Source organism: Bacillus rossius, chromosome 10 (assembly GCF_032445375.1).
Source record: "Bacillus rossius redtenbacheri isolate Brsri chromosome 10, Brsri_v3, whole genome shotgun sequence".
Taxonomy (NCBI): Eukaryota; Metazoa; Arthropoda; class Insecta; order Phasmatodea; family Bacillidae; genus Bacillus; species Bacillus rossius.
In genome coordinates, this window is record NC_086337.1 from 58,428,836 (window position 1) to 58,443,225 (window position 14,390).

At 43.1% G+C, this 14,390-nt stretch overlaps 1 protein-coding gene across 1 annotated transcript in view; it reads right to left on the reverse strand.

The window, feature by feature from the left end:
• The window catches only part of LOC134536363 (NGFI-A-binding protein homolog), a 90,707-nt gene that overhangs the window by 24,172 nt on the left and 52,145 nt on the right, over positions 1–14,390 (reverse strand). The window contains exon 3 of the mRNA XM_063376117.1: positions 13,404–13,541. Within this exon, the coding sequence (XP_063232187.1) occupies positions 13,404–13,541 (138 nt within the window). The remainder of the gene's footprint in view (positions 1–13,403; positions 13,542–14,390) is intronic.

Below are 14,390 nucleotides of genomic sequence, written 5' to 3' on the forward strand. Positions count from 1 at the left end.
CGCGCCGTCTAGCCTGTCTGTCGTGAGCCACGATCCAGCGGCCGGCAGATGACATAGGGGACGCACCACAACGCCGAAATACCACAATGCCGAACGCACAATAACGCCGAAATCCATAACGCCGAATGCCAAATTGACTACAACGCCGACAGCTAGAAAACTGCTGTGTACCACAACGCCGAATTACCACAACGCCGAAATACATTAACGCCGAAAAATGTCATTGCAGGACTGCAACAAAGGTTAGGTTAGGTAAGGTTAGCACACAAATTCATTCAGTTGTTTTTCATTATGCTCCTGTGCCCGCCCCCCCCCCCTCCCCGCAGCAACATTGCCCTTGGAAGGGCAGCCCTTCAGGATTTTTCTGGCAATGGTTTGTTTGTACAGCGACTGGAAGGGCAGCCCATACAATTTCTGAAAACATGTTTCTTTAAGTGTTTAAATAATCCTGAAAATTTGCCCCTTGGAAGGGCAGCCCATCAGGATTTTTCTGACAGTAGTGTTTTTGAAAGGTTGTCTGAATTGTTGCCCCTTGGATGGGCAGCCTCTCAGGATATTTTCTGACAGTGGTTAGTTTGTAAAGTAACCTACCTAACCTAAACTAAACTAACCACTGTCAGAAAAATCCTGAAGGGCTGTCCTTCCAAGGGGCAACAATTCAGCTCCCCCTCCGTGTCCGGACCACACGGGCAAGCCTCACGCCACCTCACAGAGCCTCACGGAGCCTCACAGAGCCTCACGGAGCCTCACGGAGCCTCACGAGGTTGCAGAGCCTCGTGCATGCAGTCCGCAGCGGGGCAGTTGGCTACTTGCCACGGTACAAGCTCCCACAATGTTGCAAAACTCTGTTAGCGCTCATAATTTCACGCCGGGAATAAAACTCGTCCCACCAATTACGTGCAAAGAAATAAAGTAAAAAAAAAAAAAAAAAGGTAGGGAAACTCGTTTTTCAAGGCGTTGTCGCCGGCCCAAGGAGGAAAAACTGCCGCACGGCAACAACTGCCACACGGGGACTGCTGGCCTCTGGGTTGCGCAGCGGAAAAAACTCCTGCCTAAAAAAAGGGAGGGTTGTCTGTAAAGTCGGTTTACGGACGATAATTTTACGTGATAACGTCATAAGAAAACATTGATGAAAAATTGCGTACTTTTTTAATTTTCAAATATTATTTACAGTTTTTGCAAATTTTATTTAAATATAATCACGAACAATTAGTTAAAAAGGCCCGCCGTAACCTGTTTGATAATTATAGAAGATTTTGCTCGCACGGTGGTTGGCCGGTTTTTGCACGCTCGGGTCAGGCGGAACGTGACAATTATTTTTCGTGCGTGGGGTCGGCGTTCGTCGATTTATAAGACGTTATCACGTCAATAAAAATAGCATGTTCTTGTGGGTTGTTTCTAGGTTGGATGAACGCTTCGCAAATAGACCCGGTCCCGCATATGTCGTTCCGTAACGCGCTGACATCAGCTGCTGGTCGCTGTGCGGAGCTGCGGGAAACTAGTCTCAAAGCAAGCTTTTACAGTAAATTATTTTCCATTATCTATATTAAAAATGGGTGCGTATGTATGTATATGTATGTCCGTTAGAAGTTATGGCTCGTAGAATTGAAAGTGGCGGACGTTGACCTAGAGACGATGATGCTGGAGAAGTTACGTCAACGAGCACGACAGCACTTCGGTCTCACTAAAATAAGGGCTCTGCTAATCATTTGTTCTGTTCGTTTGTTCGCAGTTACTTTCGACTTCTGTTAGGAGCCAAGGCTCTGAAATTATATGTACTTCGTTATGATATTGTCATAGTGTTATCATAATGTCATTAAGGGTATGTGTTTCTGGACGAATAAACGGCTAACACACTGCACACCTCTGTTTTCCATATCATCCCTTGGCCCCTCGTGCTAGACACTTCTTGGCGTAATAACAAGACTTTAATTTTGCATGGAAATGATTCATAGAAATTAACTAATAAAAGCATTGGAGTGATATCAGAAATACGGCTGATAAAGTATAAATTCAATCAAAATTAAAAACTCAATAAGCGGGCATACCACAGTCAATGGTGAGAACTGTTAAAAGATTGTTTTGTTTCGTATTAGTGTTGGTATTAAAATTATGTATATAGTGTTTCTTTTTTTACACCATGGCTCATGTCTATGTTTATGTTTTCTCAACATAGATAGTATTCTTTAAAGAGACGAATATTTTTTTTTGTCCTTATGTTCTTTACGAATTATCGTATAAAGAATGGTCCACGATGAACTAACGAAAACAAAAAAATATATATATATTACCAAACAAGACATCATATTTCTGTTCTATATTTTGGGTGTTGAAATTACATATAATTGGTATTACGCAAAAACCTTTCTGCTGTATTTATTTATGTTAAGTTTTTTTTTTTTGTTTTTCCTCAAACATTTCCTTTACTTTAAGTCAAACATATTATTGTGGTTTATAGCACAGAAATATGTTAGCGTAGAAGAGCGTTCGTTGTACGGCTGGAATGTGTATTTAAAAACGTAGGTCATATAGGAATGCTTAGTCTAGTGTTCATTTTGAAGTTTAAAAAAATTGTGTCTAAATGTATCTAAAATGTACAGAAACAATAATACATGTATGTATTTACGACAGTAAAAGGTTTAAAATACATTTTTAAAGAGTTATAACTTTCTGAAAGCTGAATCATTAATTTTAAGATTCTTTAAAAGTATTTTATTTAAAACCATTTTCACCACGTAAATACGATCAATGTTTGCGGAATGGATTCTAGGTTACACACTTACATTCCCGACAAAGGGATTGATTCCCGTGCTGTTCAGAAGTGAATGTTAAGTTTTCAGCCGACCATTCTCAAGTTGGCCTGCTGACGTGTTAAGATTAGTTTTGCTTGTTACGACAAGCAATCATAATGAAAACTAACAAGTTTCATGACCAAAGCGAAAAAAAAAAGTCTGAAAGTATTACAACTGCCCGTTGAATAAACAAAAAAAAAATGAATCAATAAAACTCTATACGAGGCTTACAATGGCGTTCACTAACGGAAACTTTTCAGACGACGGATTGCTAACGCTTCGAGATTCGCAGAAAAACTTCAGCGGAAGAAAAAAAATTGAACTGTGGCCATCGATTTTACAGAAAGTAAAAGGCTTAGCGAAGTAACAAAAAGAAAATAGTACACGTGTTTTTATTTTTATTAAAAAAAAAGTCTCCTATAAACGCTGGAACTCGGCAAACTTGGGACGAATCACAGTTTAAATGCCTGTAGTCTTGAAGGAATGTGGGTTTAAATTCCATTTGGGGAGCGATAATTATTTTGAGGTTAGCGAACAATAAGCACTCAACCCACCAGAAGCAACAAAAACGAAAAAATAAAAATAAATAAAAAAATAAATAAATAAAACCCGGTCCGCGAGACTTGTGGGCATAAATCAGTGACGTCAAGAAGGGCCAGAAACCACTGAATAACTAACGCCTGCGTTAAATACACTATTGTGTCAGTGAGATATGAAAAAAAAAAAAAAAATCGTTCCACTGATAAATTAAATAAACTTTTTTTTTTAGATTTTTTTTCCGGGGATTTAAACTATCCGTAATTTGTTTTATAATCATTTAATTTAAAATGTGGAGTAAAATAAATTTGTGTCGTCAATGTCGCAATACATGTGTGTTGCCACAGCAAGCACAAAACCATAGATAAAAAAAAAACACTTATTCATTGTAAATAGGTTTGGCTCCTTAACAGTCCCAGCTATGATGAAAAGAACATCGCGCCACAAAAAATTTCACATTATTTAATACTTAATATAGTTAAATTACGTCGTTGGCCTCTTATTCGTTTCACACCACCAACTGATACACACACGTAGCACAGGTGCGATAGATATTGTCCGAAACGTGTGTGATCACGCTCCAAGGTTACGGCACACACCGTCGGAACGTGATCAGTGGTCGGAGTTTAAAGAACAAAGCTGTGTTCCAGGGCCGGATCTAGGGGAGGGCAACCGGGGCGAAAGCCCCGCGGCCTCCACAATAGAGACTTCGGAAAAAAAAATCCTTCTAATTCCGACAAGTAAACACTAGTAAACATTTTTTTCCTTTGATTTTATTTTTTCACTGTTTTAACATTACCTACAGTACTTTGTACAGACATGATTATATTATTGTTAAATATTAACAGAAATATTCATTAACACTAAAATTTAATTTCATATAATTCTTGTCTCCGATTATATTTATGTATGTTTTTTAAATACTAAGAGAATCTACTTGATTTCACAATAAATTATTTATTGGAAAACTCTACTGAAAAAAAATTGTTCATTTTATTTGTAAAATAATTAGGGGCCAGGGGGCCTCCGCTCCTCTGTTGCCCCGAGGCCTCCAGACCTCTGAATCCGGCCCTGTGTGTTCGTGATCAGGCGGTTTCTTTCTCCGGAGCATCCACGACCCTCGATATTTGCCGAGTCTCGTGTCGATAAGGCGGGGCTCGCCGGTGCTTCTAGCGCGATATCGCCCCTAAGCGCTTCTCGTAGTGCGCACGACAACTAGGAGATTTTGAGCGGTGACCGTAACATTACATGGCGGAGAAATGATGATAGTCTAAATGTGTAATGCAAGATGCAAGTGCGTTAAAGAATCTCTACCGGGTGTTTCACGCCAAGAAATTAATTTGAAACCAAGCGTAACGGCCATTCTCACTCTCCTAAAAATACAGTTTAAAACCACGTACAAAAAATAAATACTATTAATCTGCCGCCCACCCGGGCACACACGCGGTGCGCAGAGCTTCAGGCAAAACAACGCGATTCCAAAACTGCTCACCATGTCCGAGTGGTGTGTGTTTGTCAAAAATTCGCTGAGGGCGGATAAGTCTTTATGTTTCTCGATAAAGTTTTGAAACTATTTTTTTTTTATAACATTGGAAATGGCTAAAAGGCGTGTTTACATAGTAAGACTCAGGCGTAAAACTCTCGGTACAGATTCTTGAAAGCACTTAAGGGACTTGCATTACACCTTTATCTTCATTCCTTGGCCATGCAGTGTTACGGTCACCGCTAGTCCTGTGTACGACGGGGAAGCCTTTTCACAGACGAGAGAGCCAAACGCCCGATCGTGCATCTTCGGTTTTTTTTTTGTTCATTGTAACTCATGATAACTAATGGTCAATTAGGTTAGGTTAGATACATTATAAATACCTTAAAAACATTGTGGACGGTTGATTTGGTTAGGATAGCTACATTAAAGATACGGAAAGCGAGCGGGGAACATCGGGTGTGGCACTTTACCTATTAAAGAAAATTAAATTTAGAATGACTTAAACACAAGTCTTGTTCAAAATACGGAAAAGTTAAGAAAAAAATGCACCTTATGCAGTTGTTTGGTATGTAATGTACAAGTATGTTTTCTACAAATTACGAATGTTGCGACGCCGCGACGTCACACTGTACGCGTACGCCAATACGACTCGATTCATTGCTCTAACATAAGATAGCATGTAGTGAGGTATCAGAAGTAACGAGTAACGTAACGATACAATAGTAACGAGTACTAATTGTTATAGTAACGAATACATACGGGTACGCTTACTTTTCTCGTTACTTTTACACCTCTAGTTTGAACCCGTGTGTTTCCTTCGCGAGCTGGCAGACAGAGAGTGTGTCCGGGTATTTATAAAGTTCGAATGGACTCGTGGAGTGTAATACATAATAACCCGGCCGGATGGGGGCAGGGACTCGGACATAAATAGAGAGGCACAAGGACGGACAACAATAAAGGCGGCCAATGGAAGTAGAAAGGGGGAAGGAAGGAGAAAGAAGGCGAGAAGGCAATAAAGAAACAGAAGAGAAAAAAACGAGCCTCTCTACGGGTGGCAGCGCAGTTGCGTCCAGAGTTGCCGCGGTGCGGTTAGGGGAGGGGGGAGTCGCCAGGAATATTACTTTCCAAAAGAAACAAGAACGTGTCTATACAAAAAAAGAAGAAAGTAACAAAAGAAGCAGGCTGCCTGTGAGTGCCCGTGTGTTAAGACACGTAAGGATACATTCTCGTTCGAGGCGACAGTATAATCGTCTCTCTCTCTCTCTCTCTCTCTCTCTTTTCTTGTCCGGCAATAATCATTGTGTAACTGGTAGAGACCGGACAAATTCGCGGGTTCATCTCGCGATAGGCTAAAATCCAAACTAGTTCAACTTCATGCTGCTTCAGTGATTGGACCACAGTCAGTTTACCTGAATGACCCCAAGCCAATGAAGAATACTCAACAAAAAAACAACACCGAATCACAAGAATTCCAGTTGACAGGTGTCACGGGTTAGCAGCCAATCAGCAAGTGTAATTTGCATAAGTACATAGAGGATCGTGGAGTCTATCCTAGAGGTAATTGAAACCGCGAATTTTTTCCAGTCCCTAGCAACTGGTTGCAGCGGTGTCCGCTTCCGTGACGTATCGATAGTCAAAAAAAATATGTATGTATTTCGGAGCAAATAGTTGCGAGCTGTGTCGCTTTCGGTGCGGCGGTATGGTTACATTTGTCCTCGTGACAGTGTCTCAGGGAAGACCCCAGGCTGATATTTCAAACTGAGTTTTTGTGCTGCGATTAAACATATGGGGCGTATCAGCACGTGCATAGCAGTGGGAGTGCTGAGGCTGATGTGTATGCTAGGGGTAATGCTAGAAGAAGTAAACCCATGCCTACGTTTGCCCGGGGCTAACTTAGCATCATCCAAATTTGTTGCCTGAAGTCCGAACCATCAATAAATTCTTAGTTCATAATTTATGGACTGGTTTTTATAACGGAGTGGTGTATTGAGTATAATTGCAAACTATTATAATTTGGAAATTTTTTTTGAGTATGTTGAATTATGTATGTTGAACGGTGTAAGCATGGCGTAATGCACAGACGTGTACACGTGAGTATTTTTTTTTTGCAATTGAAACGGAAGTTATGATTTCCAACACTCATACTTTGCGGCTATGCAGTTTTTTTTAAGTTATACAACTATAGGTAAAGCACTTTAACATATATTTTTTTGTTGTACCGTAATGGAAATTAGATAATCTGAAACAACAATGGCAAAACTTAATCATTTACAACTCTAACGTAAGTATTTGGTGTTTGCTATATAAATTGTCCTGTTTAGTGTATTTTAATCAATACGGTGGGTAACAGCTACATTTGAAGTTTTCGGACCGTAAAAACGGCATGAAAAAAAATAGAAATAAATTTTAACAAAAATTCTCAAATTAACTATATACAGCAAAACAAATATTACACAGCAGATTTTGCAGTTATAAATGATACAAACATTAACACGAGCATGTAAATAAAACAAATGCATGTAAAATAATAGAGAATCATAAGTTTTGGAATGAGGCTTGTTCGGGAATAAATAAATACGATGCTTGAAAGGAGACTTAGGGCGGTATTCCAAGACGTTTGAGTAAGGTAGCGAATATGCACTGCCTTGTTGGGCAACTGCCATACCCTAACTCTCGGGTCATATTCCAAAACGTGTCCTAACTGAACCCCTGTAAGGTATCAGATCGGCAGCCGTTTTAATAAACGAGGACTTGTGTGAGGCTATAAACAGTTGTACTTCGTGGAATCCATCGTAATTTTAGCTTATTTTTTAAAACTATGGAATTATAATGTGAAATAAAATATTTAATTTTGGTTGTACAAGAATAAACGATGAATTTTTGGCCGTATTATATTTGCTGTTTTTTAAGATATGAGGGGGGGGGGAATTGTAATCGTAAAAGTTCCGTTAAAGTTCATTAAAAAGGAAAAATATATATATATACAGTTATGGATCAAATCGGCAACAGATAGGACACCAAAAATCAGTGCCCTAAAAATAAGGGACTGGCCGTGTCCTATCGTGCACTTGGAAAATGGTTAGGGTACAGGTATTGCATATTAAACACCTAAACCCTTATTTTTGTGTCTTGGAATACGGCCCTTAATGAACCGAGTCATTTGGTGTTCCCGGACGTGGTTAGTTCTGAACACTTGCTGCCCCCGGGACTGCTGTGGCAACCAGCCTCGCAGCGCTGTGCAGGGGATCACATACCTTTTCAGGGGCAACTAGCTTACCCTAGCGAGCAGAGATGCGCTTTTACTAGTACCCTCTTCTGAACACATTATGATATAGTTTCTTAAATTGTAAAATAAATTAATTATTTTTATTATAAATTATTTTTTCCAAGTTTTTATATCTCTAAAGTTATGATTCATTTTTTAAAAATAAAACAAAAACATTGTTCTTATTCCATTAACTGTCTAATTTTAAAAAATCTCAAATATTTACACGTTACGTATGTTAATTTTGCTCAGATATTACCGGCTTGATTTGTGTCGGAGATATAATATTTTATTATAAAACCCTACTTTAACTCCTGTAATTGTATCCAAATTGAATTGGTATAATACACACACTAAAACTGCCAAGACCTCTACACCACTTTGTAAGCTTCCACTGCTACGGGGAACATGTTTAAAATTTCAATAAATATTTAGTTTGCATTATTATTTTGTTTTATTTTGTAATAAAAAGACGAATCCAAATCTAAAATATTTTATTTTTGCTAACCACCATATATATATATATATATATATATATATATATATATATATACACACACATATATAGTGATTATACTGCGGGCATAAGTTAATTTCAAGGCTTTATACGTTATACATACATATATATACACCCACATATTTATTGTTGATTGCATCAGAACTCTTTGCTACTAAATGTAAATCTAGTCCTTTCTAGGATAGGCCCCTCAGCTATAAAGTAATAAAAAATTATTGTAGTTTCGCTGTATACCACTAGGCTGTTATTATTTTCCCTTTTTACATACACAATATCACCAAGTTCTTCATAACATACAATATTCACAAACGCAAACTTGTGCTTTACTGATATTTATATCTGTATGATGCAAGCGGTATTTTAACGATATTATATTTATTATAAAAAACTGCATAAAAATACAAAAATTTAAAAATAAAAAAAAAACAAAATTAGAAGTATTTTAAATGTTAAATTCTCAAATAACAAGTTATTTTTAAGTAAGATTAAGAGTATATTCGAACGATCACTTGTTTCAGAGGCTTGGAGATTTAAGGTGGCTACTAGTGTATCTGCTGTGTCTGTCCTGTGTTGGTCTACAGTGTATCTGTTGTGACTGTCCTGTGTTAGTCCCTAGTGTATCTGCCGTGACTGTCCTGTGTTGGTCTACAGTGTATCTGCCGTGACTGTCCTGTGTTGGTCCCTAGTGTATCTGCCGTGACTGTCCTGTGTTGGTCTACAGTGTATCTGCCGAGACTGTCCTGTGTTGGTCTACAGTGTATCTGCCGTGACTGTCCTATGTTGGTCTACAGTGTATCTGCCGTGACTGTCCTGTGTTGGTCTACAGTGTATCTGCCGAGACTGTCCTGGGGCCCATTGGGGCTCGACATTGCTAGGACGTTGCTAGAATGTTGCAGTGGGAGTGTCATTAGCGCTTGACGCAACAGAACTCGTATGGCCTTCGTCTGTAAATATCGACTGCGCGCGGATAGGTGGTTGTCGCCGCTGCATAATGAGTGTGCATGGCGGTGCATGTGCATGTGCATGGCGAGACGACCAGGTCTGCTGCAGGGATGGAGGGACTGCCATAATGACCAGTCCCGAGATCGCAGCGTGCATTTTAATGGACATTCTGCTCTCTTCTTCCAATGCACGACATCTGCGTATCAGCGTTGTCCTTGTTCAGGTATTCCCAAAGAGCACAACCATTTTAGACACAACTCTGTAATGTTACGAAACACACTAAAAATGTACCTACTCTTTCTATTTTGAAAAGAAAATTTGGAATGAGAATTTTGAAAACACATTTTCTTGTTGTACATGTGTACTTCATGAACAGTGTTATTTGACACAAGACAATTAAATTCTTACTTTTACATAATGTAACTGAAAGACGTCACCTTGGTTTCAACCATTTTTGACATAATTTTTTATATCATTCATTTTGGCTCTGTTTGACCATGGCACATGCCTAAATAATTGAATGCCCCTTTATTAATAGTATCAGACTGAATAGTTTACACTATCTACTTAATAAAATTCTAACACTGAGTGATGGACATAAAACGCACAGCTTAAGACAGCGGGTCTAGAAGAATTAAATTTTGCGTGGGAGTTCTTTATGTAAGTAGATGAGCACTAAGAAAGATTTTACAAAATTCATCCCTTTAGAGTTAAATGGGGATGAAAGTTGGTATGGAAGTTTGTCATTTTCGAAGTCAGAAATGGGGGAGTTGGTGTTTAATAGTTCTGTTTATAAATAAGTTTTTGGTAATTCATCAAACTTGAGGATCAAATTATTTCCCATCGGTAACATGGCCAGTGAAGTAATAATATTGATGTTTTTTATTGAATTTTTTTTTATATATTTCAGAATGTATACCTTCAACTACAATTAAAACTATGAAAATACATGTTTTATTGTCTTCGAAAAATAAAAAATAGTAAAAATTAAAAATATACATAATAAAGTTTCAAATAATAATTGATGGTATAAAATAGGTATGAATAGCTATTTTAATGTTAAAAGGCCGGGCAGTAACAGTAGCGCGCCATTTGCTCTGCATGCGTGAGACCGACCATAAGGGACCACGCAGTCAGTCAGCGACCTCGGCTCTGGCTGACGTCATCTTTACTTACAGCTCCTACTTCCGGCCCGCAATTCTTATACAGCGGGACTGACTAGAGATCCGGGCAATTTCGATAATTCGTTTGGCGTCAGGCTGAAATGCAAAGTCCTGTGTTTGATACACCAACGTTTGCTTTCCCGTTGGCTCATTTCTAGAGACCGGAAAAATTCGCGAATTCATTTCGCGATAGGCTAAAACACAAATAGTTACACCTCAGTGCTGCCTCTGCTAATTGCCTCACAACTCACCTGGCTTACTCTGGGCCAATGAGAAACACCTAATCAAAGCTTTATCGAATCACAGGCTGCTACGTTGGGACGTCTCACAAGACAGCAGCCAATGAGTGGGTGGCATTTGATCGAGTGTACGTAATAACTATGGAGTTCATCCTACAGGTCATTGAACCCGCGAATTTTTCCGGTCATTTCTCAGCGAGAATGTCAGTCGACAGTGCCTCTCTCTACTCACTGGACATCGTCGACTCACGGTCTCAAGAGGGGCGTGTCCATGCCATTGCGGGCCAATCACGGGCCCAGTGCGAGAGTGTGAGATTCGGCAACCGAATCCGTGAAATTTCCGCATCTCCGCCAAAGGCGTGTAAACTTGCGGAGAAGCGCTGGCCTTGACCGACACGAATGTGCGCTCGGACAAGGTGGAATGCAACGCACTGTAGACGCCAAGCCTGCCGAGACGTGAGAAAGCAGCAAGAAACGCCCGACGGTTTTTTTTTTAAACCCTTCTAAGGCGTCTCTCTCGTCTGGCCTCATCTCCTCCCCTCACTGCTTCCACCCCTTCACCCCCTCCCGCAGGGAGGAAGGGAGAGAGAGTGAAAGAGAGAGGCGGACGGGGAAAAAAAAACCTGATGCGAGATCCAAAAACCCTGTGTGTTTTCTTGCACGTCTTTTCCTCCTTCTCCCCCTCGCCTCCCCTCATCGACAAGGCTCCCGTTGAAATAGCTGACGTCACTGCGTCTCCAAGGAGATTCAAGCTTTTTTTTATCCTCCTCTCGCCATGGACCGCACCGGCCAGATATTTCTTCTTCTCGTTTTTTTTTAATAAACTACTTCCCCCTCCCCTTCTTTATTTTTTTCAAATTAGAAGCGAGTGCGCGGGCCGCGAACAATGCACTACCTGCTCCGACAATCCTCCGGCGAGCGAGGATACGGCAGTGGCTGGGTTCGACAGTGCTGCTGCTAGTTCTGGTGAGAGATCACAGCAGCATAGGTGAAGGGCGTGGGTATTCTGGTAAGTTCGACGCACATACGATGTGCAGAACTTAAGGGGAGGAAAAACCCACGCGATTTTGAAAAAAATTGCTCAACATATCCGAGTGATTGTCTGTTTACGAAAAGCATTTTAGCGTATGACCGTATGAGCAGTCCTGTTTCCAAATTCCGTTTTTAAATTGTACTCTTAGAAGAGCGAAAATACCTATAACGCGTGTGTTTTCAGAATAATGTTTCAGGCATGAGTTACCCGGTACACATTCTTTACTCGCATTACACCTTATCTTCATTTCTCTGCCACGTAACTTTGTGGATACCACTCAAATGTCACAGTTGACGTTGCACGACGAGAAGACAGAGCACCAGTCCAAGGGCGCTAAAAGCACCAGCGAGCGTCACTGACACAGAAGTTTTGAAAATAAAATATAGTTTTCGTAGGTTGAAGCTAACGGGGGGTTTGACTTATCTGCGCAGGGAGGTAGCCGCGCGGGGAGTTAGCCGCGCGGGGAGGTAGCCGCGCGGGAATGTAGCCGCGCGGGGAGGTAGCCGCGCGGGGAGGTAGCCGCGCGGGGAGGTAGCCGCTCGGAGAGGTAGCCGCTCGGAGAGGTAGCCGCTCGGAGAGGTAGCCGCGCGGGGAGGTAGCCGCGCGGGGAGGTAGCCGCGCGGGGAGGTAGCCGCGCGGGGAGGTAGCCGCGCGGGGAGGTAGCCGCGCGGGGAGGTAGCCGCGCGGGGAGGTAGCCGCGCGGGGAGGTAGCCGCGCGGGGAGGTAGCCGCGCGGGGAGGTAGCCGCGCGGGGAGGCAGCCGAGCGGGGAGGCAGCCGCGCGGGGAGGCAGCCGCGCGGGGAGGCAGCCGCGCGGGGAGGCAGCCGCGCGGGGAGGCAGCCGCGCGGGGAGGCAGCCGCGCGGGGAGGCAGCCGCGCGGGGAGGCAGCCGCGCGGGGAGGCAGCCGCGCGGGGAGGCAGCCGCGCGGGGAGTTAGCCGCGCGGGGAGGCAGCCGCGCGGGGAGGCAGCCGCGCGGGGAGGCAGCCGCGCGGGGAGGCAGCCGCGCGGGGAGGCAGCCGCGCGGGGAGTTAGCCGCGCGGGGAGGTAGCCGCGCGGGGAGTTAGCCGCGCGGGGAGGTAGCCGCGCGGGGAGGTAGCCGCGCGGGGAGGTAGCCGCGCGGGGAGGTAGCCGCGCGGGGAGGTAGCCGCGCGGGGAGGTAGCCGCGCGGGGAGGTAGCCGCGCGGGGAGGTAGCCGCGCGGGGAGGTAGCCGCGCGGGGAGGTAGCCGCGCGGGGAGGTAGCCGCGCGGGGAGGTAGCCGCGCGGGGAGGTAGCCGCGCGGGGAGGTAGCCGCGCGGGGAGGTAGCCGCGCGGGGAGGTAGCCGCGCGGGGAGGTAGCCGCGCGGGGAGGTAGCCGCGCGGGGAGGTAGCCGCGCGGGGAGGTAGCCACGCAGGGAGGTAGCCACGCAGACAAGGGAGCCTGTCGCCTCACCTGGGTTGCTGACCCACTCCTGGAGGGCCTTCTGCAGGCGCCGCACGTGCAGGGGCTTGGAGGCCATGCCCACGAGCGCCATGATCTCCAGGAACTCCTCCTCGCCCGCGTCGCACAGCTGCTGCACGTCGTCCCCGCCTGCCGCAAGCACAAGTACCCCGTGTCCGCCTCCTGCCGTCAACCCACACTTATAGCACCTGCTTGGTGTATCGGTACGTCTATCCACACTTATAGCACCTGCTTGGTGTCTTGGTACGTCAACCCTTAACCCACAGATATAGCACCTGCTTTTTTTTTATTACTTCAACCACAGATATAGCACATACTTAGTGTTTTATTGCGTTCACCGACAGATATAGCACATACCTAGTGTTTTATTACTTCAACCACAGATATAGCACATACCTACTTAGTGTTTTATTACTTCTGTCACAGATATAGCACATACTTAGTGTTTTATTACTTCAGTCACATATATAGCACATACCTACTTAGTGTTTTATTACTTCAGACACAGATATAGCACCTACTTAGTGTTTTATTACTTCAACTACAGATATAGCACCTACTTAGTGTTTTATTACGCTCACCCACAACTATAGTACTTTTAGTGATGAGATTTGAACCACGCGCGCTTTACCGTTGTGCTACTAAGCCTCTTGGTAATTCAGGAGGAGAACATGTAATTTATCATCGTAAAGACAGTTTTCATACAAATTTTAAAATTTTTTTCTTTTTTACTATTACTACTTTAGTCTACAATATACCTTCCAGGATAGTTTCACTATCATTAGGGACCGGAAAAATTCGTGGGTTCAATTACCTCTAGGATGAACTTTATAGTTCTACGTACACTCGGTCAAATGTCTCCCTCTCATTGGCTGCTGTCTTGTGAAGGTGTCCCAATGTAGCGGCCTTGTGATTCGACACAGCTTCGGTTGAGAGTTTCTCACTGGCCCAGAGTCGTCCAGGTGAGTTGTGAGCCAA